Source organism: Lithobates pipiens, unplaced genomic scaffold, assembly GCF_037356315.1.
Source record: "Lithobates pipiens isolate NorthernLeopardFrog02 unplaced genomic scaffold, aLitPip1_a1.2 Scaffold_3, whole genome shotgun sequence".
Lineage (NCBI taxonomy): Eukaryota > Metazoa > Chordata > Amphibia > Anura > Ranidae > Lithobates > Lithobates pipiens.
In genome coordinates this window covers 273,903,253-273,930,502 of record NW_027507790.1, presented here as the reverse complement: position 1 = coordinate 273,930,502, position 27,250 = coordinate 273,903,253, and the positions used below count along the sequence as shown (strand labels likewise).

The following is a 27,250-nucleotide window of genomic DNA, read 5'->3' as shown; positions in this document are numbered from 1 at the left end:
CCTCTCAGTTACATTGCCTCGGGCTAACCAGCCCCGAGACTTGAAATTGCATGGATCCGCACCCCAGGCCATGAGGGCCATGAGGGCTGGTCAGGAGGACCAGGACCAAGCAGACAGAAAAATCTTCTGGACCAGAATCCAGAAGTACCCGATGTCAGTACCTTAAATACCCTCTCCCAGAATGCAGAGCAGGATGACACACCCACTGGGCTGGTTCAGAGAAAGAATGGCATTCGATATGCATAGCTAAATTGCATTCTTACACCTGCCAGTGGTAACAGCGACACCTATGGCCAAGGAGAACCCAGTGCAATCCAGCTAGACTGGTACCGAAGCCATAATTTGGTATAATTAACCCTAAAACTCAACTGTGGTTTTAGGAACTTTAAATAGAAAAAAAAAAACATAGCACGTGCTCTTCAGGAGCCGACACTACATGTATATGAAAAAAGGGTAAGGTATACAACTCAAAAAGATGGCACTGTAAGCCATGCAAGCTGAAAACACATTTCAGATACAATGGGTCTCAAGATGGCATTATTAAGATGTAATGTCAATACTAGGGATGGGCCAATCACCCCCCTGTTCAGTTTGCAGCAGAATGTGCGAACAGGCAAAAAATGTGTTTGAACACGCGAACACCGTTAAAGTGAATGGGACACAAACATGAAAAATCAAAAGTGATCATTTTAAAGGCTTATATCTAAGTTATTGTCTTAAAAAGTGTTTGGGGGCCTGGGTCCTGCCCCAGGGGACATGTATCAATGCAAAAAAAAGTTGTACAAAATGGCAGTTTTTTCGGAAGCAGTGATTTTAATAATGCTTAAAGTGAAACAAAAATAAAAGTGTAATATTCCTTTAAATTTCATACCTATAGTATGCCTGTAAAGTGGCACATGTTTCCCGTGTTTAGAACAGTCAGAGAGCAAGGAAAAAAGGTAATTTAAAAGTACCAGCGCTAGCGACTATAATGAATTGTCGGTCCCGGCAATACACATAAAAGTTAATTGATAAAAATGGCATGGAATTCCCCCACAGGGGAACCTCAAACCAATTTTTGTTTTTTTTAATGCATGAGGGTCCCCCCAAATTCCATACCAGGCCCTTCAGGTCTGGTATGAATATTAAGGGGAATCCTTAGTTGAGATTTGAGATCCATGAGGAGATAGAATTGAGGAGCGGAAATATAGATCTGTGTGTCATCGGCATAGAGGTGGTATTGGAACCCATGGGAGACTATCAACTGGCCCAGGGAAGAGGTATAGAGCGAGAATAAGAGGGGCCCAAGGACGGAGCCTTGGGGTATCCCAACAGAATGAGGAAGAGGAACAGAAGAGATGGAGTTGTAAATGACACTTAAAGTGCACTGAGATAGGTAGGAGGAGAACCAGGATAAAGCAGAATCACGAAGGCCAACGGAGTGTAGTTTTCTGAGGAGGAGCAGGTTCTCAACTGTGTCGAAGGCAGCAGAAAGTTATAAGAGTACGAGTATGGAGTAATGCCCATTGGTTTTAGCAGTTAGTAGGTCATTGGTGAGTTTTAGTAGGGCAGTTTCAGTGGAATGAAATTTCCCCAACACACACATTTATTATTATATACTCTTTCCCTAACACACACGGTGCATATAATCAGCTCTTCCCTTAATCACTCCCACAGGAAGTTGTATGTGTAAGGAAGCAGTCACTAATACATTTACTTGGAGACACCATATCAGAAAGAAAAAAATGAACTTTAAAAATTCAAGTGTTTATAAAATATGGAGCAAGATCTGACCAAGACCGCTGTGTAAGGACATCAGAGATACATTTGTAGACCTGCACAAGGCTGGGATGGACTACGGTACAATAGGCAAGCAGCTTAGTGAGAAGGCAACAACTGCTGGCACAATTATTAGAAAATGGAAGAAGTTCAAGATGATGGTAAATCTCCCTCAGTCTGGGGTTCCATGCAAGATATCACCTCATGGGGCATCAATGATTATGAGAAAGGTGAGGGATCTGCCCAGAACTACATGGCAGGACCTCTTCAATGACCCAAAGAGAGCTGGGACAACAGTCGCAAAGAAAACCATTAGTAACACACTACGCCGTCATGGATTAAAATGCTGCAGCGCATGCAAGGTTCCCTTGCTCAAGCCAAAGCATATCCAGGCCCATCTGAAGTTTGCCAATGACCATCTGGATGATCCAGAGGATGATTGGGAGAAAGTCATGTGGTCTGATGAGACAAAAATAGAGCTTTTTGGTCTAAACTCCACTCACCGTGATTGGCGGAAGAAGGATGAGTACAACCCCAAGAACACCATCCCAACCGTGAAACATGGAGGTGGAAACATTCTTTGGTGCTGCTTTTCTGCAAAGGGGATAGGACAACTGCAGCGTATTGAGGGGAGGATGGATGGGGACATGTTTCGTGAGATCTTGGCCAACAACCTCCTTCCCTCAGTAAGAGCATTGAAGATGGGTCATGGATGGGTCTTCCAGCATGACAATGACCCGAAACAAACCTGGTCAAGAACTACAGGAAATGTATGATCTCTGTAATTGCAAACAAGGGTTTCTGGTCTCTGTACCAAATATTAAGTTATGCTTTTCTGATGTATTAAATAGCAGATTTGCCTTTATCGGTGGCGGGAGAGGGCCCCCTCCCACCACACACTCCGGTGCCCTCTGCCACTTACCGGTGGAGGCGATTGGGTCTTCTTTCGTTTTAGGTATGGAGCTGAGTGAGGGAAAGAGATGGCCTCCACCCAGCTGCATACCAATGCAAGACGACTTTTTATTATTTTATTTTTTTATTGCATTTTTGTGTAAATATGAGATCTGAGGTCTTTTAGACCGAGATCTCATATTTAAAGTGGAGAACCACTGTAAAAAAAATGTACATTAATATTCACAAAAATATTTTAAAAAAACATTTGGATTTACCAGAAACCCCTGTTGCTAGGCAGTCTTCCTAATCTGCCTCTTCCTCCTCTTTGGTGAGCTGCCCCGTTACCTTCTGGGACATGTGTGTGTCCCAAAAAACAATGGGGCCATTTTCAAAACGCGACTAGCACATGCACAGTAGGAAACAGGCAGTGAAGCTGTAAGGCTCCACTGCCTGTTTGCCTTCGTTAAGATGGTGGCGCCAGCACCCAATCCGCTGGACGGATCAGCCTTGGGCGGCCGACATTACGGGCTCGCTGGACAGATAAGTGTCCTTATTAAAAGTCAGCAGCTCTAGGCACGGAGGGACAGGCAGAACCCATGCAAGTGATAGCCCCTGCATCCCTCACATACATCCCTGCAGGCCAGAACAGCAACCACCAACTTATGACACCTTCACCGGCTTCCACTGAATCATTACTTGGTGGTGGCCTCCGGGGCAGTGCCTTTTCTCTTGCTGGGCCTTCTCTTACACCACACCAGTGGTCTCCGTCCCTGCCACCCCTGCTCAGGACTGGTACTTCCAGCCAGGAGACTTTTACCTGAAGCTTTCTGAATTACTGGAGAGGGGTCTGGCCTCCACAGCAGCAAAGATAACTAGGGAAATCAATGCTGACTTAAAAAAATCTGGGCTCCAGAATGGAAGCCATGGAGAACAAACTGCATATGATGGTGACAGACACCAATCAAAACTCAGACCATATTCAGACACTTCAAGACAGGCTTGACTCAGCCCTTTCTAGGATCAATGAGCTAGAAAACAGATCCAGAAGATACAATTTTAGGATCAGAGGTTTACCAGAGTCAATCATGGATGTTAACCAAGCTACCCAGCAGATCCTCAAACCCTTGATCCCGAACATTCCACAGCACTGTATGGAATTGGACAGAGTTCACAGAGCCTTGGGACCCCCAAGAAAGGATGGTTCCCCCTGGTACATCATCGCAAAACCCCACTTCTACTTGGTCAAGGGGGAGATAATGAAGCAATCCAGAGAGATGAAACAGATTACACCTCAAGGCCACCCAATACTTTTTGCGGACTTAGCCCTCTCTATGATCCAGCAGAGATGGGCCTTGAAACCCCTACTTTCAGTCCTCACCCAAAAGGACATTAAATACTGGTGGACCTTTCCATTTGTTGTTAAATTTTACTTCAAGTGCAAGCATTACTCCTTTTCCAGTCTCCTGGAAGCGGAGAAAATCCTCCTATCCCTGAAGCCCCTCAAAAGGAGAAAGATATTCGAGAATTACAGTTCCCTCACGGTAGATATTATCATGGTACAGGAAACCCATTTCCCTCAATGGTACAGCTCCAATTTTCTCCACCATCAGTGAAAGGGATAATTTTGCCTGGTTTCCATGAATGATCAGTGGATTCCTCTACAGAGCTACCAGAGACAAATGTATGGTGCTTAACAAAAGCACAAAGATCCTGCAAGAATTTCCCCTTATAAACACAGTGTACACATGCAGTTTTGTCAGAGCCAGGGCAAGAAGAAAAGCATCAGTAAAATAGACACAATCCACTTACCTCGGATGAACACTGCACCCCGCCTGCTGCCACCATTAACTGAAAGGGTTAATTCTACCCGGTTTCTAAGAATGACCAGTGGATTCCTCTACAGAGCTCTGGGAGCACACAATGAAGAAGACACAAAATGGTTTCAAAGTATTCTCAGGTTTAATGGTAGCTTGGCTTGAGTTTTTATAAAAACTCAGAACAAAAGGCATCAAGGGGAGGAACAAGATATCAATCATATACATGTATATAGTATGACATTTTAGACATATAGCTTAAACTAGCAAGTAACAACATGTGTCACAGGATGTTGGTGATCAGCCTATCTGGGGACTCACAATCATTTATTTATTAGACATGTGCAGAGTAAAATATTTTGTTTCGGAATTTCGTTTTCGTCCGAAAAATTAATTTATTAGTTACTCCCAAAATTCGTTTTTATTTATTTTGTTTTTCGATTAAAAATTGCATTCGTCCGAAAATCCACATGAATTACGGTCGAATCTGTCTTTGAAGGCTTATGGTGTCTGTCGAATGTATAAAGAAGATTCGACTGAGCTAGTATATAGCATACTTCGTGTGAACTTTAGAACCCTATTAAAGTCTATGGGACTCCAACGTTCAAAATCTAAAGTGCTCATTTTAAAGGCTAATATGCAAGTTACTGTCCTAAAAAGTGTTTGGGGACCCGGGTCCTGACCCAGGGGACATGTATCAATGCAAAAAAAAGTTTTAAAAATGGCCGCTTTTTCGGGAGCAATGATTTTAATAATGATTAAAGTGAAACAATAAAAGTGTAATATTCCTTTACATTTCGTAGCTGGGGGGTGTCTATAGTATGCCTGTGAAGGGGCGCATGTTTCTGGTGCTTAGAACTGTCCCTGCACAAAGTGTCATTTATGCAGGAAAAAAAGTCCTTTAAAATTACTTGCAGCTATTATGAATTGTCGGCTCCGTAATACAGAGAACACTCATTGAAAGTCATTGATAAAAAATGTTTTTTTTAAAAAGCGTGGGGGTCCCCCAAATTCAATTACCAGGCCCTTTCACGTCTGGTATGGATATTAAGGGGAACCCTGCGTCAAATAAAAAAAAAAATTGACATGGGGTTCCCCCTAAATATCCATACCAGACTCTTTATCCGAGCACGCAACCTGGCAGGCCACAGGAAAGGAGGGGGGGACGAGAGAGCGCCCCCCCTCCTGAACCGTACCAGGTCACATGCCCTCAACATTGGGAGGATGCTTTGGGGGTCTGTGACCCCTCAAAGCACCTTGTCCCCATGTTGATGAGGACAAGGGCCTCATCTCCAAAACCCTGGCCGGTGGTTGTGGGGGTCTGCGGGCGGGGGGCTTATCAGAATCTGGAAGCCCCCTTTAACAAGGGGACCCCCAGATCCCGGGCCCCCTCCCTGTTTGAAATGGTAAGGGGGTACAAAAGTACCCCTACCATTTCACAAAGAAAGTGTAAAAAATAGTTAAATAAGACAAACACACTTTTGAAAAATTCCTTTATTAAAAATAAAAAAAAATTAAAAAAAAGATTCCAGCGGTGGTAATCCACTCTTGCTATCCAGCGACGCTCCGGGGTCCAGTGATGGCTGATCTGATCCAGCGCAGAGAATCCCTCAATCTTCTGTCTCCACAGAGGAGACACTGCAGGGATCCCGGCGGCCTGACGTTTGTTATATGCGGACGGCGGGGCCATCCGTAACCTGACCCCGTCCCCTCTGACCCAAGGGGAAACCCGGGGTTCCCTAGTGACATATGGGTGACCCCGCCCCCTCTAATGTAACAGAAACCTGCCTGTGTTACATCAGAGGGGGGCGGCGTCACTACTATGGGCTGCAATAATGAAGTATAAGAAAAAAAAAAAAAATATATATATATATATATATATATATATATATATATGTATATTTTATTTAATCAGCGATAAATACCACAGTTACCAGAAAATTCATAAAAATCCCATCCCATGAATAATTCATAGATAGTCCTTAGAAATGTTTCATATACCCAAATATCTTATTACCACCTATGTGATTATTCAAAACATTATTTCCCTGTAACTACAACCACAGAACGATATATATAAAAAACACACATTAATAACATAAGACCAACATAAAACACAAACAGAGGTACCTCACACATCAACCATATCCAGAGATTCCAAATCAGATAGTATTAACTAATATAAGATAATAAAATGATACAAGTTAATTGGAGTCTCTGTATATGGGTTTCCCAGGAATAGTGAAAGCTGATGTTACCATGAAACACATCAGGTGCTTAGTATGGAGATGCAGGGAGGGGGGTTGTTTAGGCTGGAGAGACAGGGGGGTGTTTAGGGTGGAGAGGCAGGGGGGTGTTTAGGGTGGAGATGCGGGGGGGGGGGGTGTTTAGGATGGAGAAAGCCCACAGCTGCCAGTCACTGCCACGCATCACAACCCTCAGCAGCCCCACCCACCATGAAGCTCTGCAGTAGCTGAGAAAAGTGATCACAGCTGGGGGTAGGGGGGCCAGGCTCACGGGAGGACACAGTACTCACTGGGTGGAACAGTCACTCGTTAGCCGCCTTGCAGAGGAGTCCGTGGGGAGGAAGCATTATGCCAAGAGAGAGAGAGACATGCCAACAGAAAATAGAGAAGGTCAGCTGTTGCAATCCTCTCCAATCCTTTCCACTCACCTGGTGCTCTTGTACACTAAGAAAGTATACACCAACAATATTGCGCAAAAGGAAAAATAGAAAAAATGCCAAGAAGTGTGTATGGTTAGCAGCCAGCACGCTAAAACTAGGGATTTTTTTAGCTGAGAAATCGGTGAAAAATTTAGTGCAAGCGCTCAACCTGTATACACTTCTTATAATACTACAAAGTGATATAAATTCAAATGTATATATAAATAACCCAAAAGCAAAAGTAAATACAGTATTATACAGGTAAAAAATATAAACATATATATAGTGACTTATACATGTGTATATATAACCAAAAAATGGTGATTATTAGGATATTGAATCCCAAAAGGGAAACAGTGACTGTGGATAACTGTAAACAAATCACAGTGACGAAATCTATAAATAGGTATATAGTCCAAAGCAATCGTGCAAAGTGCCAATATCAGCCAGGGTTCTGTAATGTTGTGACCGAAGAGAACAATGTTTCACCATGTGACGATCCCACCACCGTATAAAGTGCAGGCTTACCGGATCTATATGACCCTAACAGGCATACGCCTCAGGGGTCAATCACAGCTTGCGATCCCAAAAAGGACTCAAGAATTGGATGTATCAGTCAAATCATGTACGATCCCACCAGATCCCAGCAGATAGCTAGATGTGGTCAATATTCCTCATGTGCATGTACAAATCCAACAACGACTCATAGGTAGGCATAAAGGATGAGAAGACGGAGCCAACATAGCATAATAACGTTTTTTTAAAAAACTTTAATTAAAAAATATTTTCTAAAACTCACATTTCAAGAAGAACAATCAAGCGTGTCAGAGAGATAAAAATGGCAGTAGCGGAGTCCTCCCGACGCGTTTCGACCCACCGGTCATCATCTGGGGTAGACTCACACTACTGTCCTACTGCCTTATATAGATGAAATGATGGCAATCCCCCATGTGTTGTGAATATGCCCACTTCCGGTCTATCCAAGATGGCGGACGGGCGTGCGTTCCACGCCTCGATTATTATGCGTTCCACCAGTATAACTACACCCTTTGACCTCGGGAATCCCATTAAGAAGTGATGGTAGCTATACTTCCGGTATACGGAAAAATGGCGGCCCGGCGTGCGTTCCACGCCTCGCTTAAAATGCGTTTCACCCATTCGTATTGATGTATGAGAAAAAATGTAGACAGGGGCCTGTTTGAAATGATCTCTATGTGGAGAGGGGCCGACATCCAGAAAGAATTAAGAAACAAATGGGTGAAAATTGTGTCAAGAACCCTTTTGAAGATGGTGGTTGTGAACCGGAAGTGCGCATCCACAAAACCCGGAACCGGAAGTAAATGTGCATCACTTCCGGAGCGGGATGGGGATGTAAACAAAACATAGATATAGAAAAATCGCTGTCTATTCTCTTATACTGATGAAAAGGTGGCGCTAATGACACCTAATGGCCGCTAATGGAATTGCGACTAGATAATACATAAAGTAAGCCATCAATACTTCACACTGTACAAAAGATATACAAAAAATACATCACGTGTTACAGAGTGATAACCTTCTGGTCAAAATGACTGTGTGACCAGTCACCCCGACCATAAAGTGACCACAGTCACCACTCTACAACCATATAGATGGATGAATATTATTGATAATATCATTCAAAAAATAAATGAAATTGAAATTGAAATTATAAATATCTAAAATAAATTAAGAACTGCTACATAGATAATACCCACGGGTAAGAACCTACCCGATGCCAGACTACAAACATGCCCAATACCAGACTATACATTGATAATGCCTAAAGGTCCTATGAATCATCAATGAACGAATTAATGTCCCACTCCACATTCATACCGAATGGGGAGTGGGACTGAAGATCATATATCCAAAATGTTTCGAGCCTGGAGACCCCGCGAGTGAGGGGTCCCCCTCTCCAAGGTGGGGTGTATTTATCTATCGCGATAAATTGGGTGCCACGTAAGTCATTATTGTGGCATTCCCTATAGTGTTTCGGCACCGTATGCTTGGATAGTTTACTTCTAATCAGAGAAATGTGTTCGCCAACCCTCGTTGAAAAAGTTCTGGTAGTACGGCCCACATATTGCTTCCCGCAAGGGCATGTTATCAGATAGACCACATATTTAGTTTTGCAAGTGCAAAAACATTTGATAGAATATCTTTTGCCAGTTACTGTAGATGTGAATTCTAAAATTCTTCGTTGTGTCAGTGCATTGTGCTGACACACACTACATTTTTTGCACGGGAAATAGCCTAACATGTTATGGAAAAAAGTGGGCTGTGTTGGAGGGTTAATGATATTAGGGGCAATTTTACTTTGCAAGGTGGGAGCCCCTCTGAATAGGACATTAGCTCTTTCAGGAAGATTAGGACCCAGTACAGTGTCCTGTCTCAAAACCTCCCAATGTTTATTAAAAATCTGTTTTACCTGCCTATGTTGCATACTGAAGGTGGTTATGAAGGACCATTTAAATTTCTCACTGTCATTCCGAGGGGTTTTCACCTGCAAGAGGGTGTCTCTATTTATATTCGAGACTTCCTGTAGTTGTTTCTCTAAAGTCGTTGCATGGTACCCCTTGTCCAAAAACCGTTGTTTTAAACAGTTTGCCTGATCCACAAAAGTGCGATCGTCAGTACAATTACGACGCAGTCTAATAAATTGACTGCGTGGAACGGAAGTAAGCCAACTTTTATGATGGCAACTATCCATGGCAATATAGCTATTACGGTCGGTGGACTTAAAGTGAGTTTTAAAACTAAAACCCCCGGAAGTGATTCCAATCTCTAAATCGAGGAATTGGATTTTATCTGTGCTAGTCTGATAAGTCAAAGAGATTCCCCTGTCATTATTATTCAGACCACTGAAAAATTCAAGGAGGGCATCGGAGGTGCCCCCCCATAGGAGGAGGATGTCGTCTATGTACCGGACCCAAAAAATTAATGATGGGCTCCGCTGGGCATAGACGACATCCTCCTCCCATTTGGCCATAAAAAGATTGGCCAAACTGGGCGCAAATTTGGCCCCCATGGCCACACCCCTTTGTTGTGAGTAATACTGACCACCAAACCAAAAATAGCTATGGCTGGTGGCGAATTCCAATAATTCTATAATGTAATTACGTTGGCAAGGAACTAGCGTGCGTTCTTGTTCAAGAAAGAAGCGTACCGCTTCTATTCCCTTGTCCTGTGGGATACAGGTGTAAAGGGATGAAACATCTGCAGTAGCTATGATGCATTGTCCTTGGAACTGTATACCTTCCAATTTTCTGATGGTATCCCCAGTATCTTGTATATATGAGGGCATCTTTCTCACAAGAGGTTGGAGGTAAAAGTCTATGTATCTACCTATGCGTGCTGTAACCGAATTTATACCACTAACAATGGGTCTACCGGGGGGAGCTGTTAAGCTCTTGTGGATTTTAGGTAGATAATAGATGGTAGGTATTCTAGGGGATGTGGGGACTAAAAAAGCTTTCTCTTTTTTATTCAAGATTTTTTGTTCATAACCTTTATCAACAAGGGCTTTTAATTGTTTTCTGTAAACATTTGTGGGGTTATTGGGTAATTTCCGATATGTGTCTGGTTCACTTAAGATATTTGCCATTTCCTCCTCGTACTGAGTTATATCTAGTACAACTATGCCCCCTCCCTTGTCGGCTGGGCGTATTATAACTTGCTTTTGGTCACAGAGAGACCTCAATGCAACTCTCGGTAAAGAAGTGGAGTGATGTTTTTTCACTGGTAATTTGGCTAGATCGCTGAGTACTAGATCTCTGAAAATTTTCACTGCAGGGGCAGTGGATACCGGAGGGGAGAAAAGGGAGGGATTAGATAACCCTGAGTGGACAGTGCCTGACGTACTGGCATGGTAGTCTGTGCGATACGGGTTGGATGTGAGATATCTTTGAATATTCAACTTCCGTGTAAATTTGTGTATATCTATAAATGTAGAAAATTTGTTGAGTTTGTTAGGGGGTGCAAATTTTAAGCCCTTGTCTAAAACCAACATCTCTTCAGATGTGAAAGACCTAGAGCTCAGATTGAAAACCCCCTGCCCTATCAGAGCCTTCTTCTCTTTCCGTCTTTGTAATCTCCTTCCCCCTCTACAACCTCTCCTCGTTCTTGACCCCTTTTTTTGGGGTGTGGGTCCTCGTGAAAACCCTGTTGTTCATAATTGGTATTGGGAGGATTGTATGGATAGGGGGAAGGAGAATGCCTGGTGTAAGTGATGTCAGAACTCCTCATATCGCGTAAGGGTGCAAACCTATTCTGCGAGGGAGGTATGTCTTCATAATGTTGGCTTCCTCTATTATAATGATTGGGGGAGTTGACCTCCCGGGGGGGGAGATAATTTTGATGGTTAGAAGGGTATGGTGTACGTGGTGAATGGTAATATGGTGAATTATTATGATCCACGGGGGCTGGGATGTTTCTGTGATGGGAATGATCCCTTTGGTACCCACGCCCTCCTCTCTTACCTCTTGGACCCCCCCTACCCCTTTTATGATTATTTGTCCTATATGGACTAAAATGTTGAACATTGTGTGTTCCCCTGTCGGGCCCCCTTTGGACAGCCTCACTATATGTTCTGGAAGGCGGTATATCCTGGGAGGCAGAAATTCCAGGATTTAAACTGCCCTCCATATTCACAGAAGGAGTAGTTTGGTTAAGAGGTGGTGCTAAAAATAATTTTTGCCATCCAAATACGTTGTTTGTCTTATAGTCATTCGTATCTCGGGAATATTTTTTCTGTTTTTTATTCTTTTGGTCTCGGTCCTCTTTTTCCAAATGGTTGAGTAAATTGGACGAGAGGGAGTTGTATTCCGACGACCCTTTATATGTATTTAGTTTATCTCTAATTTCTTTAATTTCTTTATCTATATTTAATAGACATGCCTTTTTCTTTAAGATGAGGAAAGAAAGAAGGTTGGTTCCTGCCTCGTTAAAATATTTGAACCAAGAATCAGGATCTGATTCTCCCTGTTGAGGACAAACGTCCCATCTGAGGCTACGGGGAACCATCTGTTCCATGATGTATTGTTGTAAAAATACCAAATCCCACTCCAGGTGTAATTCAGTCGACATGATATTTTTCAATCTTAAAAAAAGGCCTCCGATTTCAGTATTGCTACTATCGGGGACAAATACACCATCTGCATTCACTTTATGTGAAGCTCTATAGTCAAATACATCCATAATGACTGTGGATATTTCTTTGCAAATGCTGCAATATTAATCCACTAAAACCAAAAAAGAAAGTATACACCAACAATATTGCGCAAAAGGAAAAATAGAAAAAATGCCAAGAAGTGTGTATGGTTAGCAGCCAGCACGCTAAAACTAGGGATTTTTTTAGCTGAGAAATCGGTGAAAAATGTAGTGCAAGCGCTCAACCTGTATACACTTCTTATAATACTACAAAGTGATATAAATTCAAATGTATATATAAATAACCCAAAAGCAAAAGTAAATACAGTATTATACAGGTAAAAAATATAAACATATATATAGTGACTTATACATGTGTATATATAACCAAAAAATGGTGATTATTAGGATATTGAATCCCAAAAGGGAAACAGTGACTGTGGATAACTGTAAACAAATCACAGTGACGAAATCTATAAATAGGTATATAGTCCAAAGCAATCGTGCAAAGTGCCAATATCAGCCAGGGTTCTGTAATGTTGTGACCGAAGAGAACAATGTTTCACCATGTGACGATCCCACCACCGTATAAAGTGCAGGCTTACCGGATCTATATGACCCTAACAGGCATACGCCTCAGGGGTCAATCACAGCTTGCGATCCCAAAAAGGACTCAAGAAGGACTCAAGAATTTTTGGACAAGGGGTACCATGCAACGACTTTAGAGAAACAACTACAGGAAGTCTCGAATATAAATAGAGACACCCTCTTGCAGGTGAAAACCCCTCGGAATGACAGTGAGAAATTTAAATGGTCCTTCATAACCACCTTCAGTATGCAACATAGGCAGGTAAAACAGATTTTTAATAAACATTGGGAGGTTTTGAGACAGGACACTGTACTGGGTCCTAATCTTCCTGAAAGAGCTAATGTCCTATTCAGAGGGGCTCCCACCTTGCAAAGTAAAATTGCCCCTAATATCATTAACCCTCCAACACAGCCCACTTTTTTCCATAACATGTTAGGCTATTTCCCGTGCAAAAAATGTAGTGTGTGTCAGCACAATGCACTGACACAACGAAGAATTTTAGAATTCACATCTACAGTAACTGGCAAAAGATATTCTATCAAATGTTTTTGCACTTGCAAAACTAAATATGTGGTCTATCTGATAACATGCCCTTGCGGGAAGCAATATGTGGGCCGTACTACCAGAACTTTTTCAACGAGGGTTGGCGAACACATTTCTCTGATTAGAAGTAAACTATCCAAGCATACGGTGCCGAAACACTATAGGGAATGCCACAATAATGACTTACGTGGCACCCAATTTATCGCGATAGATAAATACACCCCACCTTGGAGAGGGGGACCCCTCACTCGCGGGGTCTCCAGGCTCGAAACATTTTGGATATATGAACTTCAGTCCCACTCCCCATTCGGTATGAATGTGGAGTGGGACATTAATTCGTTCATTGATGATTCATAGGACCTTTAGGCATTATCAATGTATAGTCTGGTATTGGGCATGTTTGTAGTCTGGCATCGGGTAGGTTCTTACCCGTGGGTATTATCTATGTAGCAGTTCTTAATTTATTTTAGATATTTATAATTTCAATTTCAATTTCATTTATTTTTTGAATGATATTATCAATAATATTCATCCATCTATATGGTTGTAGAGTGGTGACTGTGGTCACTTTATGGTCGGGGTGACTGGTCACACAGTCATTTTGACCAGAAGGTTATCACTCTGTAACACGTGATGTATTTTTTGTATATCTTTTGTACAGTGTGAAGTATTGATGGCTTACTTTATGTATTATCTAGTCGCAATTCCATTAGCGGCCATTAGGTGTCATTAGCGCCACCTTTTCATCAGTATAAGAGAATAGACAGCGATTTTTCTATATCTATGTTTTGTTTACATCCCCATCCCGCTCCGGAAGTGATGCACATTTACTTCCGGTTCCGGGTTTTGTGGATGCGCACTTCCGGTTCACAACCACCATCTTCAAAAGGGTTCTTGACACAATTTTCACCCATTTGTTTCTTAATTCTTTCTGGATGTCGGCCCCTCTCCACATAGAGATCATTTCAAACAGGCCCCTGTCTACATTTTTTCTCATACATCAATACGAATGGGTGAAACGCATTTTAAGCGAGGCGTGGAACGCACGCCGGGCCGCCATTTTTCCGTATACCGGAAGTATAGCTACCATCACTTCTTAATGGGATTCCCGAGGTCAAAGGGTGTAGTTATACTGGTGGAACGCATAATAATCGAGGCGTGGAACGCACGCCCGTCCGCCATCTTGGATAGACCGGAAGTGGGCATATTCACAACACATGGGGGATTGCCATCATTTCATCTATATAAGGCAGTAGGACAGTAGTGTGAGTCTACCCCAGATGATGACCGGTGGGTCGAAACGCGTCGGGAGGACTCTGCTACTGCCATTTTTATCTCTCTGACACGCTTGATTGTTCTTCTTGAAATGTGAGTTTTAGAAAATATTTTTTAATTAAAGTTTTTTAAAAAAACGTTATTATGCTATGTTGGCTCCGTCTTCTCATCCTTTATGCCTACCTATGAGTCGTTGTTGGATTTGTACATGCACATGAGGAATATTGACCACATCTAGCCATCTGCTGGGATCTGGTGGGATCGTACATGATTTGACTGATACATCCAATTCTTGAGTCCTTTTTGGGATCGCAAGCTGTGATTGACCCCTGAGGCGTATGCCTGTTAGGGTCATATAGATCCGGTAAGCCTGCACTTTATACGGTGGTGGGATCGTCACATGGTGAAACATTGTTCTCTTCGGTCACAACATTACAGAACCCTGGCTGATATTGGCACTTTGCACGATTGCTTTGGACTATATACCTATTTATAGATTTCGTCACTGTGATTTGTTTACAGTTATCCACAGTCACTGTTTCCCTTTTGGGATTCAATATCCTAATAATCACCATTTTTTGGTTATATATACACATGTATAAGTCACTATATATATGTTTATATTTTTTACCTGTATAATACTGTATTTACTTTTGCTTTTGGGTTATTTATATATACATTTGAATTTATATCACTTTGTAGTATTATAAGAAGTGTATACAGGTTGAGCGCTTGCACTACATTTTTCACCGTGCTCTTGTACACTGCCAGCTCTGCGCCCATCCGCTGCATCTGTGATCCGCTCCCCGTCTCACATCACAGGGTCCCGAACTGTTACAGTCAAGCCTCCTCATTCCAAGTTACAGTGAACCAGCCGGGAAACTGGGAGTGATGCAGCAGTGCCAAAAAAGCATTGCCCTATCGCCCTCCGGTCCCAGCCAATATAAAAAAAAGGACAGGGGCCAAGGACCAGTCACTGGAGAGTGGGAGTTGTTGTGGGCGCATTGCTTGCACCCTGAACATGCGCTGAACATGGGAAAATCAGCTTCCCTGCTTGGAAGCTTCCCATAGACTGCTGTGTGTCCAACGCACGGACACTTTTAAAGTGATATTTTTTTTTTTGGTCAAAAGCTTGGGGGGCAGTGCCTGTGCACCCCTATGGACGGGCCACCACTGATGCCAATTATTGGGCATGTTAGCCCATATATGATGGGAATGCCCTAGAATCGGTTCTTTCTGGAGGAGGATCTTTAACCTCAATGGAGGGGTCTCAAGCTGCGAGATCCCCAGGTCTCCAGAGGTCACACTGCTGAATTCACATATACCAAAGATCTCCAAATTTAACTGTAAATTGATACACTTCATACTGTTAGGATCCAAAATAAGGCCTGGAAGCAACCTTAAGTCTCAATAAAGTTGGTCAAACAGAAAGTTTAATGGATTATGGCACAAGAAAAAATGGCAAGTAACTTCACAGACTCGGCTCACAAGTTTGAAATGATCTGGGAGCCTTGGGCTTTATTCATGTGAATTTCCATCACCCCGGGTGTTGAACCACCCCAGGGCTCAGACCCATGTCTTGGTGAATGAACCTCCCTCCTTCCCCCTGCCCCCTCTCTCTTCTCTATCTCTCCTTCTTCTCTAGCTTGCGATCTTCTTTCCCACTCAGGGATCCTCACCAACATCTACTGAGGTCTTACTAGGGCTCTTTCCTAGCAATCAAAAGTTTTGTGAGGAGACCCTCTACAGGGGGGAGCAGGGGGGAGCAGGGTAGATGGGTGTCCAAACATCTGGCACAGTAAGTTCCCAATAGGGATATCCTTCCTTGCTTCCGGAGGGGGCCTACGCCTCTAACTTTAAGAGCCTCTAACCTGTAGCTACAGCTTCCGCTGGAGGTAGGTAATATACAAGTCTATTACAGATCTTAAGAGACTGGTATTTAATAATGTTTGTTGTTCTTGGGTTTACACATATATATCCACCTCTTGTTAATGCTTTGCGTTACCATGACTTGTAGTCCGCATATCCTAACTTTACCATTGATATTCTTCTCTGTAAAATAGTTTTTCTTTATTTCAAGAAAATAAAAACCCTTTGAAAGTAAAACTAATAAAGGGAATGGAGGACATTAGTTATGAAGAAAGGTTACGAGCACTGAACTTATTCTCTCTGGAGAAGAGACCCTTGAGAGGGAATATGATTTCAATGCACAAATACCATACTGGTGACCCCACAATAGGTATAAAACTTTTCAGTGGAAGGGAGTTTAATAAGACACGTGGCCACTCATTAAAATTATAAGAAAAGAGGTTTAATATTAAACTTCATAGAGGGTTCTTTACTGTAAGAGTGGCAAGGATGTGGAATTCCCTTCCACAGGAGGTGGTTTCAGTGGGGAGCATCAATAGTTTTAGATATGCACCTGAACGACCACAACATACAGGGTTATACAATGTAATACTGACATAAAATCACACACATAGGTTGGATTTGATGGACTTGTATCTTTTTTCAACCTCTCCTACTATGTAACTATGTACTATGTAATTATATATTTTGATTATTTTTTTGTTTATTTATTTATTTTTATTAATTTATTTCTTGTTTATTTTTATTTCTAATATTGCATTTATTTATTTTTTGTTTATTTTCAAGTTTATTTTTTTTATATTTATTTACATATATTTTTATGGTTAAGCTATTACTTATTTTATAGGTATTCCCTTACTCCAATAGACAAATAAATGTAAAAGGTGGCTGTGATGCGATTTAGTGGATAGGCATGCTCCCTTTTATAAACACTTGAATATGTGTTTTAAATTGCATTTTTTTTCTTTCTCACATGGTGTCCCTGTATAAATGTATTAGTGACTACTTCCTTATACATACAACTTCCTGTGAGAGTGATTGTCAGAAACCATGAAATCAGACCGAGACAGGAATACAGTTAAATCACTTTTTTAATAATAAAAGTAAAAGAACAAACATAGTCAAAACATAGCCAAAGTTAAGTAACCATAACGGATAGCCAGCCAAGCCAGAAGTCAGGGATCAATGTAGTGGACCAGCAAGCAGGATCTGGAGCCAGAAGGGATGCCAGCAAAGCAAGTCTTGAACAGGATTACAAGAGATCATTTCTGTGATGTTGACCAAGGAGAAGGCAGAGCTCCTCTGGACTGGACGGCTTAAGTAGGCAGGACTGACGAGCAGGATATCATCAACAGCCGAGTAACTGTGGAGAGATAGGAGCTGGCAATTAACTGACAGCTGAGTGGCCAGCTCAGAGAAGGAAAGGCTGAGCCCAGCCCTGACAGTGATTAATGGAAGGGCTGATTAAGCCGCCCGTGTGTGTTAGGGAAATCAAGGAGAATATAAACAGCAGAAGTACGTCTCTAGCTTCACCCCTACTGAAGAAGTCAATGCTTTGACGATACGCATCTAGGGGATGGAGCCTGTGTATTGACGTTACATTGTGGCCATCTTGAGAACCATTGTGTCTGAAATGTGTTTTTCAGCTTGCTCTGCTTACAGTGCCATCTTTGTATTGTATAATTACCTTTTTTATATATAATTCAACATTTTAAACAGAGAGCACTAGATTTTACCAGCCTTCTTTTTCATATCCATCATATCTGGTGAGATGATTGGGGTTTTTATCCCATGGGAATAAGCAATTTGGAGGAGGAAAGTGATTACCAGCACCATGCCAACCTTCTCTACTATCCCCAGAGGGGAACACTGCTGATTTTATTCAGATGTGAGGTGAGACTGGTGGAGGAAATCACAAGCACTTTGTATTTTTGCAAAGTTGATATATCGATTTTTAGAATTCACTTCAATCAGTCACAGATTTGAGTATGAACTTTATATATGAACTTTCAGCAATATATGTTTATTGATTACCATGTTTTCGTCATACTTGTTCTATTATTAATTGTTTTTGATTTATAGCGCAGCACTGTTTATTGATTATTTGCACTTTTTAAGTGAAGTGAGAACACTTGTTAGTGATAGCAGCTATTATTAATTATTGTTTTTTTACACTACTTTATTTCATGAGATTGCGCAGATTGATATGCACTTTATATGTCTTTGTATTTTACTGAACATCAATAAAAACAATTGAATTTAAAATAAGGCATATAATATAAACAGAAAGATTTTATAAAAAAAAAGAAGTGTTGATAAATGGGGATGAAGGAACAAGAAAAACAAGACATAAACAAATGAAACTTCGGCTTTAACTTGTTTGAGGTTTTTTTTGTCCTCCAGCTGCATAAATATGTGAAACAATTAAAAAATCCATATAAGACGGGAGACAGAATGACCTTCTTTGATGAAAATGGTGAATTTCCTTTCCACTACAAAATAGTAAATTGGATGAAGTCTAACCACCAACTTAGAACAAGCCTTTCCGATGTTGGTTTGTACACACCATGGGCTAAAGAAGAAGACCAACTTCACATTGACCCCAACAAAATAATATGGGATGAAGACAATAATACGGTGAGGAGGAGAACATGTGGCTCTCACTTTTCATGACATTGGCCACCCATTGTACAGTTTTCACAACAGATATGTAAAAATTATAATCAAACAATGATATTTGTGAGCATCACTCATGAGCTTTATAGATTCAAATATTATATTATCTGACCTTCACATATAAGTATAAATAACACAGAAATGAAACAAGAAATTATTTGTAGGGATTATTTCTTACTCATGCTGTTGTGGAAAATGTTATGAAGATGTATTGGATGTATTTTAATATGTATTGTCATAAGTCTCCCTGTGTTCGCTCTAAAGAGCTGACTCGGGCAGACTGACGCTGGTTGAGATCCGTTAGGTTGTGGTAAACTTCCTGTTGTTTGGAAAGAGGTGTTTGCAGAGTGGGGGGGGGGGGGGGGGTATGTCCGCCAGCAAAAGGGCTCCTGTGCATTGCACAGACAATCGTCTGAGGGGATATGTTTGCTCTGCAGGGATTGGTTGTGGGCTGGTGTATGCTCATTGTCTCTGCTGTGTCTGATCAGCACATGTCGGGATTCACATTCTCTGCAGATAACCTTCCATCCACAAGGAGGTGGTATACATTGTTCTCTGCAACAATGTATATTAAGGATTCTTATCAGTGGATTTGTAGTCATCATTCATTGGTTAATGTATAAATTCATTTATTCTGTGTCATGTCCTTATATGGTCATTCACATCCTGTGTTGATTTTCCTGTGAGGTCACAAACTGTGTAGGAGGGGTTTAGCTGTTGGAGGCAAACCCTCCAGGGTGTGGCTTCCTGTTGATATGTAAATAAAAGCAGATGCACGGGTCAGGCAACTCAGACATGCTGACCGATTTGAGAACGTAAGAATGCTGGTGATGTCTCTTTAATGGGGAACCAGAGGGGCCTGGCTGAGAAGCAGCCAGGGGGAGATGAGGATGTAGAAATGCTGGTGATGTCTGAATACTTGGATGAGTGAGTTGATAGCTAGGGTAAAGTATTATATCATTAAGATGGAAATGGGTGATTATATGAGCACAATAGATGTGGCAATGTGCATAGCATACAGCCAAAATTCTACCATAATACTCATGGACTATGGGGCTTTCTATGGGGAATGACTTCTGTCCCTCAGGTTAAAATAATTTCAAGTGTATGTAACCCATACTCTCTTAGTCCTCCTGTTTTCTCTATTGACCACTTCAATACCGGGCACTTTTCCTCCTTCCTGCCCAGGACAATTTTCAGGTTTCAGTGATGTCGCATTCTGAATGACAATTGCGCGGTAATACAACACTGCACCCAAACTACATTTTTTTGTATTTTCTTCCCACAAATAGAGCTTTCTTTTGGTAGTATTTGAACACCTCTGGGTTTTCTTAGTTTTTTTGCTAAGCAATCTAAAAAAGACCAAATTGTTTGAATAAAAAAAGGTTTTTTTAATTTTGGTTATAAAAATGTGTTTTCTCCTTCACTGACGGGCACTGATGATGTAGCACTGATGGGCACCGATGGGTGGCACTGATAGGCAGCACTGATGGGCACTGGTAGGTGGCTGTGATGTGCACTGACAGGCGGCACTGATTGGCACTGATAGGCAGTACTGATTGGCACTGACAGATGGCACTGATGGGCAGCACTGATGAAGAGGTACTGATGAGGTACTGACAGGTGTTACTGCTGGGCACTGATTGACACTGTGGCGGGCACTTATTGGCACTGTAGTGGGCACTGATTGACACTGATATGGGCACTGTCTGGCAGCTGATGGGCACTGACTGTCAGCTGTGGGGCACATCTGATGGCGGCTGTGTTGATAATAAATGTGCTGATTATCAGCACAGGGAGGGCTGCTGATTGGCTCTCCCTGTCAGAACAAACCGAAGAATGCCATTTACTGACACTTCCTGGTTCACGTGATCATCAGCTGTGATTGGTCACTGCTGATCAAGTTATAAGGAGCCTCCATCAGAGGCTTTATACCATGATCAGAGATGCGGTGTGTCAGACTGACATGCCACACTCCCAGACGCTCGCCGGCATGTTATCCTGCTGAACTTCATATGATGCCTAGGCAGGGTGACAGAACCGCCGCCCAGGCAGAAAGTGGTTAAATATACCATTGAAATATTTGTTTAAAATGAAAAAATAAATAAAATAAACAGGGTAAGGCTGACAACATTTTGTTACAAAAATATATATATATTTTTTTTAAATATATTTTTATTCAATAAATGCAGTACATAACAATATTTTCAAAAGACAAATACTTTTTACAAACTCCCCTTGTCAAGGTACATTGTGTGGATATCAATATGTTCGAGTGTAAAACATCAGCACATTCTGATTTGGTATTAAACAATACTGAACAGCAGAACTGGAAACAGATACTCTGTGAGAATAAGCTGGTATTATTAATTGACTAACAACCGCCCCTCAATAGGGTATATATAAGTATCATGAGACTGGTAAACTGTGTTGTGAATCGGACCAGGATCATATCTAGTCCGATCTCAGGTAGAGGAAAGGTAGTCCATATCCCACTCTCACCCCTACAGGGCTCACACTGTGAGAGTAGAGGGAATATTGGAGCCTAGCTATGAGCATAAAAGAGCCCTGTCATTAACACATGTCCCAACAGAACCTGAGTGTCCGTGTGGTAAGTCTCCTGCTAAATCTTACTTTCATCAAATTACTATTAGTATTCCAAAGTATTGATAGAAGGGTGGGGGGAGAGGGGGGAAGATATGGGGGTAAGGCAGGGGGAAGGAGGGGTGTGGTATTCTAAATAGGGAGTCTATTTACTTGTGGGAAGCGTATATTACTATATGATTGGTGAACTGGTTTCTCAGGTCAGGCTATAACTCGTCCAGCAATATCTTACATTCTGTGGATGCTCGAAAATGTAGCCAACATGCCCAGACTGTGGTAAACTTGGGTGATGTGTCATTGAGTTGGTGAATAAGTTCCTCCATCTCCATTGTCCGTCCCACTCGTCAAATCCAATCTCCTACGGTGGGGGGAGTGGTTGATTTCCAGCGAATGGGAAGGCACATTTTTGCTGCATTCACAAGGTGTAAGACTAGAGATTTCCTATATTGCTTCTGTGGTATGGAGGCGTGAGGGAGTAAATATTGCACAGGTGTAAATTCCAGAGTGTAGGTTGTTATTTTAGAAATTAGTTGGTGTATGGCTGTCCAGTACGGTTGGATAACGGGGCAGTCCCATCAGACAAGTAACATTGTCCCCTCCATTTTCTTGCATCTCCAGCATGTGGATGGTGTGTTAGGGTAGAATTTGTGTAATATGTCTGGCGTTCTGTACCATCTGGAGTAAAGTTTATAACCATTCTCTTGGACTGACACATTCCTGGAGCCTTTATGTATATGTAGCAGAATGTTTTCCCAGTTTTCCTGTGTTAGCTCTAAATTTAACTCCTCTACCTATCTATTATTGGCAGGATCATTTAAACTGTTTGCCTTAGGAGAGAGGAGTGAGTAAAGTTCAGAGATTAGATGCTTCTGTGGTTCTTGTCTGGTGCATAGTTCCTCAAAAGGTGTCAGTTCTCTACTCCATTGTGACATGAGAGGTGTACTGGACAGGAAGTGCCTTATCTGAAGGTAGTTAAAGAAGGCAATATGTCTATCAGGGAATTTTTCTTGAAGGGAATGGAAGGAGATTAATTCTCCCATATCAAAGAAGGATCTTGCTCTCATGATGTCGTGTTGTAACTGGTCTGCTGGCTGCCGTCTTGGGATGCCTGGAGGAAAATCTGGGTTGTGCTCCAGTGGGGAAAGTGGGCCAGGTGTAGAGGAGAGTTTGAATTTCTGACACACCGTTTTCCATGTGTGTAAGGTCGAACCTATCAATGAATGAGATGTAAGTGTGCGTGAGATAGAGTGGGGGTTCAGCCATGGGAGAAGTTGGATCGGGACGTGGGGGAATGCTTCTTCTATGTCTACCCATGCTTTAGCATGCCGGTGAACATGCCAGTCCACAATTCTGGTCAACTGGCATGCCCAATTGTATTTTTGCATGTCCGGGACTCCCAGTCCGCCTTGCAGTTTGGGCAAAGTCAGTTTTCCCCATCTTATGCATGGATGCTTGTTAGCCCACACAAATTGGGAGCTTAGGGCCTTGTATGTGGCAAAAAAGGTGGAAGGGAGTTTAATTGGAATTGTCTGCATGAGATACAAGATCCTGGGGAGAGCATTCATCTTCAGGATCGAGGATCTCCCAAACCACAAGATTGTGTGTTTATTGCAATTTTGTAGGTCTTGCTGATAGTATTTAATAGGGGTAAAAAGTTTTGAGGGTAAAGGTCCGACAGTTTCGTTGGGAGCTGAATCCCTAAATATGTTATGGCATGTCTTTCCCAGCCGAACAGGAAGTTCGATTTACATTGTGTTAGTATGTTCTCAGGAAGAGTAAAATTAAGGGCCTTCGATTTACTATAATTAATCTGTAAGTTAGCTATTGATTTAAAAAGGGCAAGATCGTGGAGTAGATTCGGTATCGTGATGATCGGTTCCATGAGGAACAAGAATACATCGTCAGTGTTTGCCGCTACTTTGTACACTTTGTCTTTTATCCGGTTCCCCTTAATGTCTTAATTCGTTCGGAGTTTATGTAACATGGGTTCTAACGTAAGGATGAAAATGAGGGGGGACAGGGGGCATCCCTGTCTGGTCCCGTTGGACAGGGAGAAGGCATCTGACAGGTGACCATTTGCCCTAATTCTGGCTGTGGGGGATGAGTATAATGCAGTGATGAATTTCAGTGTGCGTTCTCGGAAACCCATTTTACGGAGCGTTGCCAGCATGTAATCCCACGCCACCCTGTCAAATGCCTTCTCCACATCCAACAAGAGGAAACAACCTGATTTACGGGATGTGGATAGCCACTGGTGTATACTGATTGCCTTTAAAGTATTATCACGGGCCTCTTGGCCCAGGACAAAGCCTACCTGATCCAGGGATATCAGTGATGGGAGTAAGGGGAGTATGTGATTTGCTAAAATTTTGGCATATATCTTCATGTCAACGTTGATAAGTGAGATGGGTCTATAGTTGGTTACCAGCGATTCATCCTTCCCTGGTTTGGGGATCATGGTGATATGTGCCTCAAAAAGGTCTGCATGCATTACAGGGGAGTTGGGGAGATTATTGAAAGTTTCTGTAAGGTGTGTGAGCAAGGTTTCTGAAAATGTTTTATAATATAGGGTTGAGAGGCCACCAGGGCCTGGGCTCTTGCCCGGTTTTAACTGCTTAAGGGCCTCCTGTATCTCTTCCCCAGTGATAGGTTTATCTATGTCAGCCGCCATGTCTGCCGAGATAGGTCCCGGGCAGTGGTCTGTCAAGAAGTCCGAAATCATCCTGCCTCTGTCCTGTTGAGATCCTGTCTGGTGGGTGGATGGAAGATTATAGAGCTTAGAATAATATTGTTTAAACTGCTCCACAATACCAGATGGGGTTTCTATTTTGTTACCTGTGGGGTCAGTGATATGATGTATAGTCGCCATTGCTCTCTTTTTTTGAATCGCCCTAGCCAACACTTTGCCAGCCTTATTGCCAAATTCATAGTAATTTCTTTGCATAAGTACACATTTTCATCTGATTGGTTTCCCTAATTCTTCAAAGAGTTCTTCTTGGGCTTTCTGGAGTTCGACTAGGGTGTTTTCCGCCAGTGTTTGTTTATGCTTTTGTTCTAAGAATTAAATGCGTTTAGACAATGTGTCAATGCCTATAAGCCTAGCTTTCCTTTTCTGCGCCGCTAATGACATGAGTTCCCCCCGAATCACACATTTGTGTGCCGCCCATCGAGTGGTAGGGTGTATTTCGGCTGCCGCATTGTCTTTGAAATACTGCGAAAGGCACGTCTTGAGTTTGTGAACAATTTCCAGATCGTTTAGTAGGGAGTTGTCCAAGAGCCAGGTGTATGGTTTCGTAGGTTGTGTGGGAAAGGAGATGGTGGTCGATATTGGGTGGTGGTCTGAAATTACCATAGGGTCTATGTCAGCTGCGATCAAGGAGTCTAAATTTGCCTGTGACAGAAAGAAATAGTCAATCCTCGTATATTTGTTGTGTGGGTGGAGTAATAAGTAAAGTCCTTATCCGTCGGATGTAGCGTCCGCCAGGTGTCATGAAGGGTCAGTGTAGAGAGTTGAGTTTTAATAGCACGAAGAGCTCTATAGGTTATCGATGAGGAACCTGAGGATGAGTCTAGCGCAGGGGACAGGGCCAAGTTAAAGTCCCCCCAACCACTAACATGCCTTGAAAAAAGGAGGTAAGTTTTGCATAGTGTTTCTGAAGAAGGGAACCTGATGTTTGTTCGGTGCATATAGGTTTGCTAGCGTGATGTATCGGTCAAACAGTTTTCCTTTCAGGAATATGTATCGGGCCTCTTTGTCGATGAGCGTGTCCTCTATTTGGATAGGGCAGTTCTTGGAAATGAGAATCGACAGTCCCTTGGATTTCGTGAATGGATTGGTGGCATGAAACACCGTGGTATATTGGAAAGAGCGGAATGTGGGGATTTTATCTGTTTTAAAGTGTGTCTCTTGTAAAAAGACAATATCAGCTTTAGCCTTTCTAAGGAGTAGTAGAAGTTGAGACCTTTTTTCTGGGGTATTTAGTCCTCTGGTGTTGAGTGAGTATAGCCTGACCTGAGGGGGTGAAGTATCGGCGCGACGAGGGTGCATTGTGCAATACTGTTGTCCTATCCCACAGAGATAAATCGTTTTATCCAGGGGAGGGGAGGGATTGAGAGGGGATACAAAGGTGAGGGTAGTATGGGTAGTAGGTGAACTTCCCGGTGGCAACCGTAAGGACAGAAGACCAGCTCCTTCCCTATAGGACCGGTGCCTTGAAAATTACGGTGCCAAGACAGAAGGAGCCCTATTATCAGCAAGGCCCCTCCGTCTAAGTCACCGTGTTGGAGTTGGACTGGAGCACTCGAGAAAACTAAGATCAGTTATCTAAGTGGATCGCCAACGTCCAGCCCCTCTGTTGGCTTGTATCTATATAACAGGTAAAGGACGCATGGTAACTGTATTATTGTCATTTGGTATCCACTCGGATGTGTTGTTAGTAACCTTATGCCTCCTATTATCTCATAACTGCATTTTCGCACATATATACCACCGTTAGCTAATCCTGATAGTGGCTGCTTGGGATTGCGAGAAATAAGTGAAGTAAAGAAGCAAAGTTTGTCCGTAAACGTTCAATGACAATGGCTAACAATGGCCAACCTTTATACCATGGGTATAACAGTCTATCAACATTGGAAAAATATATAACAATAAACAGTAAACCGATAAGCAACTGAAATCGTATCTCAGGGAGTCAACCTCTCCCCGTAATATGAGTATCTTAGATAGGTGTCCCCCTCACTGAATTCCTACCGTTTGCGAGAGTCACCCCCAAGCGGGAATACCACTTATGATGCCTAAGCATCTTGTTCATACATTGCCCATTCATTGATACCTGCAGGAATCTCCCGTGCTCTAAGTGAGGTTCAATGAGCGCGTGGTTTTGCCATCCATGTTCCGCCCTATCCACCTCCTCAAAAATGTGGCCGTGGTATTCATGCCAGTACCTTGGCGAAATACTGGGCTTGCTTCAAACCTAGGGATTCCTCCAGCTATGAGTGTAGGATGGTGAACTACTCTCCCTGCAATTTATCAAGGGCCCACAGAACCCTCTGGTCGTTCCTGTCAATTATTACAAATAGATAAAAGGTACACAATAAGTACAAAATAATTCGCCCTTTCCTGTGATTGATAGTGCGAGCCAGAGGGGGCATGCCAGGACTAAGGAACCCAATGAGATCGGTAGTGTTGGATCGTGTCGTTACAGGGGCAGGGGGGAGGGGATATGAGGATCCCTGTCTTAAGTCACATCCTGGCCAATCTCTCGCGATTGGCTGTGGGGTTATCATAAATGTCAAAGCAAGGGGTCTCTTGTATACAGTGGGGCTTGAAACTATGCTTTAATTGGAATCCAGGATACCACCTCCAGCTTCTCCCAAGACCCCCCCCCCCCCCCA

General features: G+C 42.4%; 1 protein-coding gene across 1 annotated transcript in view; it reads left to right on the top strand.

Moving 5' to 3' along the window:
• The window catches only part of LOC143941158 (vomeronasal type-2 receptor 26-like), a 115,861-nt gene that overhangs the window by 74,342 nt on the left and 14,269 nt on the right, over positions 1–27,250 (top strand). Inside the window, exon 4 of the mRNA XM_077463184.1 lies at positions 18,980–19,213. Coding sequence (XP_077319310.1) covers positions 18,980–19,213 — 234 coding nt within the window. The remainder of the gene's footprint in view (positions 1–18,979; positions 19,214–27,250) is intronic.